This window comes from Staurois parvus, unplaced genomic scaffold (genome assembly GCF_062004578.1).
Source record: "Staurois parvus isolate SC_StPar_1 unplaced genomic scaffold, SC_StPar_1.0 ptg000034l, whole genome shotgun sequence".
NCBI classification, from domain to species: Eukaryota; Metazoa; Chordata; class Amphibia; order Anura; family Ranidae; genus Staurois; species Staurois parvus.
The window spans coordinates 1,855,001-1,865,170 of record NW_028317830.1 but is presented as its reverse complement, the minus strand read 5'-3'; the positions used below and the strand labels follow the sequence as shown (position 1 = coordinate 1,865,170).

The 10,170-nt window shown below is 41.7% G+C and overlaps 1 protein-coding gene across 1 annotated transcript; it reads right to left on the bottom strand.

Annotated features, from left to right (window-relative positions):
* Positions 1–7,234: 7,234 nt before the first annotated feature.
* Positions 7,235–8,167, bottom strand: LOC149470685 (taste receptor type 2 member 4-like). Its single transcript, XM_089661492.1, has one exon. It carries the CDS (start codon positions 8,165–8,167, stop codon positions 7,235–7,237), a length of 933 nt encoding a protein of 310 aa, XP_089517618.1.
* Positions 8,168–10,170: the final 2,003 nt, after the last annotated feature.

Sequence of the window (10,170 nt, the reverse complement as noted above, 5' to 3'; positions counted from 1 at the left end):
CTCTTTCCTTATACAACGTACGAAATACATAACTTACATAACCACCAAAAATAGTTCAAAGGAAATGCTTCACTGTGTTTAGAAGGCACATTTCTTCCATAGATTTTTTTTCTAGAGCCATCAAATGTCGTTTCTAGGGCCTTCTAAACACGGTGAAGCATTTCCTTTGAACTATTTTTGGTGGTTATGTAAGTTATGTATTTTGTATGGATAATTTATTGTTGTTTAATTGTAAGGATGTGTATCAATTCTTGGTTCATTGATAACAATTATAGTTATAGAGTGGTATCCTTTCCCTGAAGAAGAATTTGTACTAATGTATTCGAAACGCGTTGGATCCCAGGCTGAATATATATCTGTAGTCAAATGTGAGGTTGCGAGATGGAAATCAGGTTTTGAGGGATACCACCGGATACATACTGCATAAACCACAAATGAGTGTAGTAAATGCTCTACTATAAATCATTGCCTCTGGTATTGGTCAAGTATACACTACTTATTTGATATACTTCAATGTATCAAAACAAAAACAATTTTTTGCTAAAATAAAATGTTGATCTTTTTAACAAGTGACTTCTCTGTATATGTTTCAAGGTTGCCTTTAAAAATCCCACAAAAATGTAAGGTAAAAATTCTCTTTGTATGAAAATGACGATGATGGCAACCACCCTAAGCTACACTGATTGACCTTTTCACATTTGTGATAAGAGAGAATAACACGCTCAATGATTTAAATCTGTTCCTACTAACATAAAATATATTTCTAAATACAATATTACTTCCATCTGTTCATGGAGACATCACCCCCTCCTTACAGGGAAGAACAATGATTTACATGTAGGACACGTGTCATGGCTCAACCCATGCAAAACATTGCAAATCCAAAGGTAAGAGTTTAGCTAGCATTGGATATCTAAAAACACAAAAAAATGACCGTGTTGAAGGTGTAAAACAGCTAAGAGATACAAAGGCAAAGACGGAGATGGGAAAGGCACTACTGAAGACCATTTTCTAATTGTTGAAGATATCCTCCAGAGGTTAACAGAAGCACCAAATCCTTCCCAAGATTTTATCATGAAAGCTGTGGATATTGTCATTCTTGTTTTTGTTATCCTCTCTTCATGTTCTGGAATATTTCTCAGCATACTTGTAGCTTCTTCCAGCTTCAAAGCATGGCGCAAAGAGAAATCCCAAAGTTCTCAAGACCTCATTGTGTTTTTCATGGGATTGTCCTCTACGGTCTGCTCAAGTGTCCAATTTTTTCTTGATATGTCCTCTCTTGTCTGGACATCTGTGTTCCAAAGCTCAAATCTTTGTTTAATGGCCATATTTTCTGTATATACCTTCATCGTCTTCTTCAGCTTGTCCATGACAGCTTGGCTATGCGTCTTCTATTGCATCAAGATTGTTTCCCTCCGCCATCGACTCCTCATAGCTATGAAGTCCAGGTTTTTGGCCAGTCTTCCATGTTTGATTGCAGGAACCTTTGTCATCCCCAGCATGTTGTTAATCCTATCAATCTGTGTCAATTTTCTCACTATTCCCATAGAGAATGTTGATAATAGTACAGCATTCTGCCATAAATTCAATGACACCCTAATGAACCATGTCCTTCTTATAAACAGCATGTTTAGCTTTGTCATAGTGCTTCCATTTCTAGTCATTTTGCTGTCTCTAGGATCCACAGTCACCTCTCTTCTTCAGCATGTCCGTAGAATGCAGCTTTCATCCATCCTCCATAATTCTAATGTAGAGGCCCATATAAAGGCTGCCAAAATCATGACTTTACTCCTCTTACTGAACATCTCATTTTACGTATCTTCTGCAATACTGCGTTGGAAATTGGTGATTGAAAATGACTCTGCGAATTTCGTATTGGTGATAATTTACTACAGTTTCTGGCCACTGCAGGCCCTCACCTTACTCTTCAGAAACCCCAACTCCAGTCCAGTTACCTCCATTTGTTTCTGCAGACGTCTTTCTACATAGCCTGACCCTTTGCAAACACCTTACTATCAAGAAAAGTAAAGAAATGGCAAACCCAAATGCTCCTGCGCTTAGGGATGGACTCTAAAAGGATGGGACCACATCACAAATTTCTTGGGATGTGCACGCCTTGCTGCCCTCAAATGACCGGGGAAGTCCAAGTATACTGAGTAGAGAAAAAACAAAAAGATGGTGGCTATACCTAGGATTTGGTATGTGGATTGCATCCAGTTTTGTATTCATACAAGCACTTTACCACCAAGGTTTCATCATTACTATTACTACTACTACCTCTAATATTATCATTGTTATCATGTTACTCCAACATTCACACTCCATATGTGCAATGCAGTGCTGCATGGGATGAATGATACATGTATATTTATGGTCACACATGTATGCCTTTTGTTACATTGTCTGTATGTAGCCAAATAGGACATATTGTGTGTGTTTTGCATTTATTAAGTCAGCATTTATTGTGACACCTCTCCCCACCCCTGGGGGTGTCTAGGACGGCCCACATGTACCCTTTGATGATTCATTAGTGAGCATATATAAGAGAGAGTTCAGACTTTTGGTCAGTTGGCTCTGAGGAAGAAGCAAGTCCTCGAACCGTGTCAGCCTGTTGGAGGTCCAGAGTTTCCATTACGGACTCACACGTAGTGCGGATTGGACCGAGCTCTTCCCATACGATGTACCTTTGACTGTATTGTCATTTTGTGAGGTCAATACCTACTTTTATTATTTCATAAACACATTTTTTAAGGTGATGCACTAGGCCAGTGGTCGGCAAGCCGCGGCTCGCGAGCCACATGCGGCTCTTTACACACTAAAATGCGGCTCTTCTGTGTGCCGAGCGCCCGCTCCCCTCCCTCCTCTCGGGCGACCGCCCCAAAAGTCAGGACAATGCAGCTAGCCCAGCAATGGGCAAACTAAGGCCCGCGGGCCGTATACGGCCCGGCAGACCTTTTAATCTGGCCCGCGGTGCGTGGCAAACATTGGCTGTCAGGATGTAGGCGGGGCAGCGTGACGAACTCCTCTCCTCTCACAGTCTGCCCTGAAGGCCGGAACGGCGCGGGAACATGGCGAGAGGAACGCGCGGAGCAAAGGTAAGTGAATTGACACAATATGGGGAATTAATTACTATATGGGGGATGAATTACTATAGGGGGGATGAATTACTATAGGGGGGATGAATTACTATATGGGGGATGAATTACTATATGGGGGATGAATTACTATGGGGGATGAATTACTATATGGGGGATGAATTACTATATGGGGGGGATGAATTACTATGGGGGATGAATTACTATATGGGGGATGAATTACTATGGGGGATGAATTACTATATGGGGGATTAATTACTATGGGGGATGAATTACTATATGGGGGATGAATTACTATGGGGGATGAATTACTATATGGGGGATTAATTACTATGGGGGATGAATTACTATATGGGGGATGAATTACTATATGGGGGATGAATTACTATGGGGGATGAATTACTATATGGGGGATAAATTACTATATGGGGGATGAATTACTATGGGGGATGAATTACTATGGGGGATGAATTACTATATGGGGGATGAATTACTATATGGGGGATGAATTACTATGGGGGATGAATTACTATATGGGGGATGAATTACTATATGGGGGATGAATTACTATGGGGGATGAATTACTATGGGGGATGAATTACTATATGGGGGATGTATTTTCAGTTTTAAAAATGTGGCTCTCAAAATAAATTTCAATCGTGGTTTTGGCGAGATTTGGCTCAGTTGAAAAAAAAGGTTGCCCACCACTGCACTAGGCTGGTGCGCCCTCTTTTTGTTTTTCTCTATCAAGAACAGCAGTTGTATTGTTTACTGCTTGTATTTCGTTGCTCTGCTCTGTTACATATTATGTGTGAATTTCAAAGCAATTTTCAGAATTCAAAAATATTAAAAAGGCTCTATTCCCACCTTCAGTGAATTCATACTAAATATACAACGTAAGATCATACAGACACAAATGCATAAGACGTGCGATGTTTGCCTTCATGGAAATCAATCAACAGAAATCCATTTGTATTATAATGTCCATTCGTGAAATTATTCCATGCAAAGACTCTCAGTAATCTTCTCACAACTGAGTGCCCAACTTACCAGACCCCCATCAATATGTGCATCAACCCAAATGTTGAAGAGGAGGCAGACGTCACCAGGGTCATCTTTCTGATGTTACAGTATGACAATTCACACTCAGAAAAGAAAAATACATTCCATGGTGTAGAATATTTATTAAGAACGAAAAGGGTAAAAAGTAGAATTGCACTCACATATACACAATTTGATTCAAATTTTGAACTAAGTTTCCTTTCATTATTTCGGATTCATTACAAATTTGTTACTAATGTAATTTGGAAATTTGGATACATTCAAATCTCTGAAATGAAAAAAAAAAGTTCATCCGAATTTCAATTCGGAATAAAACGAATCCCACCCAATCCCTCACTAGAAGAATATTAGACTGTTCAAAAATATTACCCACTAAAAGAAACTAAGGGGGGTAAATCCTCTGGAAGGCAAAAAACAAAAATTGTCATGAATAGCAATCAATATAACATTAATCGCAGCAGCACTGGTGTTACATAGTTACATAGTTACATAGTTAGTCTGGCTGAAAAAAGACAAAAGTCCATCCAGTTCAACAACAACAACAAAAAAAAGTTATAATCTTTCACTTACAGTTGATCCAGAGGAAGGGAAAAAAACCCAGCAAAGCACGATCCAATTTGCTCTTGCTGGGGAAAAAAATCCTTCCTGATCCCCCGAGAGGCAATCTAATATTCCCTGGATCACCTGTACCACTTTACCTGTGATTAATGTTATATTGATTGCTATTCACGAATATTAAAAACTTAGAATACGAATGCAAAAAAGAAATCAAGTTGCATGCCCCATCATTTTTCCCCTTTTCCCCTCCTTTTTACCATTTCTTTTTTTACACCTTCTAATAATACAACAGATATGTAAAATAAAATGATATTTGAACACACGTTTTTTATTTTCATGTAATTTATTTATTTATTTGTTTATCTAGAATGTAAGCATATCACGCCATCAAAAATTTGCTACAATTAATATTTTCTCTGCAAGAAAAAAGAATACAAACATAAAAATAAATCAAGTTACATGCCCCCGCCCCCCCCCCTCCCCATTTTCTTTTTTTTTTCTTACACTTTCTGATAATACAACAGATTTCCAGCAAGTTAGCGGATGTATTTCACTGCACCAGTTTTCCAAAATAAAATGATAATTGCGCATACTTTTTTTTTGTATATTTATTTATTAATCTAGAATGTAAGCATCTCTCTCTATCAAGAATTTGCTACAATCAGTATTTTATCTGAAAAAAAAAAGAATACAAATGTAAAAAGAAACCAAGTTGCATGCCCCATCATTTTTCCCTTTTGTCCCCTCCGTTTTCTCTTTTTGTCTTACGTTTTCTGCGGATACAACAGGATTCTGGTAAGTCAGCAGATGTGCTTCACTGCACCAATTTTCCAAAAATGAAATGTATCAAATAATATTAATAATATTAAAATATTTAAGAATAAAGCTTTTTTATCAAACGTAAGCATCTCACAAAAAAAAAAAAGGAATTTGCTACAAACTGTTTTTAATTTAAAAAAAAAGAAAATACAAATGCAAAAAATACTAAAAAACAAGCTCTTACATTCCCCCCCCCCCCCTTTTTCCTGCTGTTTTTTAAAATTAACATTTTTCTCTTCTGTGTAAGTGTGTTGCTGTGTTTTACATTTGCGTCACTCTAGTTCAGGGGTGGCCAACCTGCGGCTCTCCAGCTGCTGCAGGACTACAAGTTCCATCATGCCTCTGCAAGTCAGTAACTTCCCATCTTTGCAATGCCTCATGGGAAATGTAGTTCCACAACAGCTGGAGAGCCACAGGTTAGCCACCCCTGCTAGTTGGTAGCATTTCAGAAAGGATAGGTGATGGGACAACCCTTAGTGAAATGTAGTATGTGATCAGGTTTCCATGTGGCATGTTATACATCAGGGAATGCATTCCTCAAAGTTGTGTTGTATTAAACAATTAGAAATGTAATAAAAACGTTTTTCTAAGAAAAAAAAAATGCTGATGATACACAGAGCAAAGTCATTTCACCACTTAGGGATTTCCATCTACCATTGTAGCATATTTACAGAGAAATTCCCCGAACATTCACTGCAGATGTATCCTCCGGGTTATTGATTCTCCTCTAGAGAATGTTTGGTGAAATCAAACTTGAAGATGTCTTCCTTGTACTGGTCCATATACTCTGTACCCACCCAGGGCTTCAACCACTCACTAATGCCCACCAGGTCTGACATGCATCGTTTTCTGCATGTCTGCACATATCCTCCATCGTGATCCTATAGTCGCAGCGCAGTGTATCCCTTGTGGTACCTAGAGGGAGAGGTCTGGGCCCTGGGTACCTAGTCTTGGGTCCTCTGGGAATACAATGATAGAATAGACATGACTCCATTATAACCCGGCCATTACATGGATGTAGAAGGGGTAAAAATACCCCTTTCAATGGTGGACAAACCACACCTCCTATAGTGGGGGTATAAAGGATAGCCGCTTTTTGAGGCATCCCATAGCTATCTACAGCAGGGGTACTGAATTCAAATTCACAGAAGGTTCAATCAGTAACAGGGGCGGACTGACAACTCATGGGGCCCCCGGGCAATAGGGGATCATGGGCCCCTGATGGTGGGGATGGACTTGCAGCAAGCTGGGACCAGGTTGCGGCCCCCAGGTACACCCAGCTGAGGTGGAGGAGACCGCTAGCGGGAGCAGGGTGCAAGGGAGAAGACACAGGGAATCCATTGGGCTAGCCGAGGTCAGGACAGGCGGAAAACAAGCAAGGTCAGGAACGAAGCCGGGGTCGGTACACAGGTAGACAACACAGGCTACACAGTGGAACCACACTGGAGCTCCAACAACACGAAGTTGCTCAGGCAATGTGGCCCAGTCTGAGCACGTCTTAAATAGACAGGCAGACAAGGAGGTGGGACAGGAAGTGATGGAAGGGAAGGACATAAAACCCGGGGAATAGCAGATGATGCCCACAGGTGAGCACAGACAAACACACATGTGAAGGAATGAAGAGCAGCAAGGAGGTAAGAGTGAACACACAAGGCTGCACGCTGACATGACACACATCAACTGCTTTATAAATAGACTTTCTATGTGCCTTCCGCTTGGACAAAGGACTTACAACAGAAGATACAACCAATCACCATCTTCCAGGTGTTCCTCAGTTTGGGTTTGCTGTAAATAGTGTAGAGAGAGTGAGCTGGAGATAGTAAGTGCAAAAATATAACTACCATCCAAAACCAGTGACTGTCAGAATCAAACATTGGAGAATATACAAAACATAAAGCAAAAGAGAAAAGTGTGTGGAAGGTGAAGAACATCATCATTCTACAGACAGTCTTTGCATATGCCCCATCATTGACTGTGCCGGTCTTCTTCATTTTATAACTGTGAAGCATGAGGAAGCCAGCTGCCGAGATGGTGGTCATGGCCATAATGAAATACGGCTTCAAAATTAAAGCCAAGATCAGAACCAAGATCTGTCCATTCAGACTTCCTCCTATAATAACATTGTCAGTTGAGACTGCAGAGTTGTTGGTGTGAACTTCTCCATTGAAGTCAATGAACAAAAGACTCAGGAAGCTGCAACAGAAAGAGAAGACCTCAACGATCACCACCAACTGAGGGATGACAAGAGCGACCTTCCTCTTCACCAAGCCAAGAATGCCGGACTTGAACTGAACTATCTTTATGAACAGGAAGAAGCTGAAGACGGCGGTGAGATACAAGCTGGAACTGATGCTGTACAAGGCTAATATATTAAATACAATCATTATAACGTGATACACTTCAAACCAGAAGATGAGCCCAAACAATGAGGAAACGAGGACCAGTGTCAGGAAGATGTTGGACATGATGATCGCAGTGTGGATTTTATCTCCAAGGCGAATGCTTTTCTCTCTACGACCTTTTTGTAAAATTACAATTAGCATGAAGAGATTCATCAATATCCCAGTAACTGCCTCCAGTATGACCAGAGAAAGGCAAGCTGCCGTCACCGGGCTATTCGTATCGATACCCATCAGGGTGGCAGGAGACACAGCTGCTCTGATCTAGTTCAAATGTTCAAATGATTCTCTGTCCTGGGCTGAGATGGAAAATGAAAAAAAAAAGATTATTTCCCTGTGTCTAAACTGTAGGAGAAGATCTATCAGATTGCTCTACCATGGAGGCCTTTGAATACTCATCAGTGGCATGCAAACTAGCTGCCTTGTGCAGGAGGTTGTGTAAGGATTCATGATTGTAGCTATAATGGCAGACAAAAAAAAACTCTCAACAGCCTGGGCCCTTCCTTGGTTCTAGGGGGGATTACAATTGGGGGTTTAATTTCTTTTACATTTTGAGGAAATGATAAGATTCAAGCAAAATTGGACCATTTTGGCAGGTCAGTGGAGTAGATAAAAATGAGGGTGGGTATTAGTGGTTTTAAGGGTGCAATTAGCTTTACAAAGCTCAACGTCATCATCCTGGTGTCAGGGCAGGAACGCTGGAATGGGCAGGCAGGCCTATGGTACGGTCACGCTGCGACTGACGACAGCCACTACCCACAGACCAGAGCCCCTCAGGGCGCGGAGTCTAAGCCCCAGGCTACCCTTCACCAGGGCCCCTGATGGTGGGGATGGACTTGACGCAGCCTGAGACCAGGTCGCGGCCCCCGAGTGACCCCAGCTGCGATAACGACTGCCGCCAATGGCGTACAGCTGGTGGGAGCTAGATGGGAACACGAGTAGAGTAGTCAGACAAGCCGGGTCAATAACAACGGAGCAGACAGTACTAGACGGTAGGCAAAGAATACTCAGGTCACAGGCCGGGTTCAGCAACGGGAGGTCAGGTAAAGGGTTAACACAGAGAGTAGTCTTGTCCAAGCCGAGTCGGTTACCAGGAGAGCAATGGGAACAACACAAGAGCTTGCAACAGGGCAACATACAGGACACAAGTGCAGAGCACACTTGCAGACAGCAGGTTTAAATGTGCTCAACCACACCCTTCTGAGGAGGAGCCGCAGAAGCCTGAAGGCATAAAGGTTCCCACCATGCTTTGCAGAAAACCAAGATGGATGCCAGCTCATGGAGATGCACAAGCTCTGAAGAAAGGTAGGACCTTGACACCTGGACATACTCTTGTCTCAGTCAGTAACCCCTTGTTCGCCTTAATGTTTGACATCCTGTATAAGTCAGAGTGTGGCACGCCGAGGATATGAGGGCATCCCACAGCTGACATAGGCTCTGCAGGCTCATCGTAGGTATATTCATTCATGACATTGAAGTCGTCCTAAAGGCAGTTTTTTTTTAATGTTTTTTCACCTTGAACCCTTGGCTGCGATGCCTCTCGGCCCTTTAGGGGGTTTATGACACTGGGAGGTGGGGTTTAGGGTCATGTGACTTCCATGATTGGCTGCCACAGCAGTCACATGATCAGAAAGCTCCCAAGTAGCAATCTGAACCTTTCTCTGAGGCGTCGGTAAATGTGCCAGGATCGCATAGGACGTGTGCTCTCTGCACATGTGTGTGCAGGTCAACGCCCAGCCACCAAGAGGCCACCTGTTTGTGGATTGTCAACGCCAACGAGTAAAGGCAAGGGAAGGCATTAAAGTTACAAAAAAACCCACTAACTATTTATTTCCCCACAAAACACTTACCTGAGCCTGTCAGGGACCCAGCACTGTGCCTGGTTGCAGTCTTCTCTCATCTCTCTTGCTTTTCAAACAGGGGCTAAGGAAGATAGAGAGATACAAAGTAACATTGTTTATAAACATCGGTCAGACGGGAGATAGAGAGATACAAATAAACATTGTTTATAAACATCGATCAGACGGGAGATAGAGATACAAAGTAACATTGTTTATAAACATCGATCAGACGGGAGATGGAGAGATACAAAGTAACATTGTTTATAAACATCGATCAGACGGGAGATGGAGAGATACAAATAAACATTGTTTATAAACATCGATCAGACGAGAGATGGAGAGATACAAAGTAACATTGTTTATAAACATCGATCAGACGGGAGATGGAGAGATACA

What these genes read in the sequence shown, in the direction of transcription:
- LOC149470685 (XM_089661492.1), bottom strand. Translation starts at nt 8,167, where the DNA reads ATGGGTATCGATACGAATAGCCCGGTGACGGCAGCTTGCCTTTCTCTG.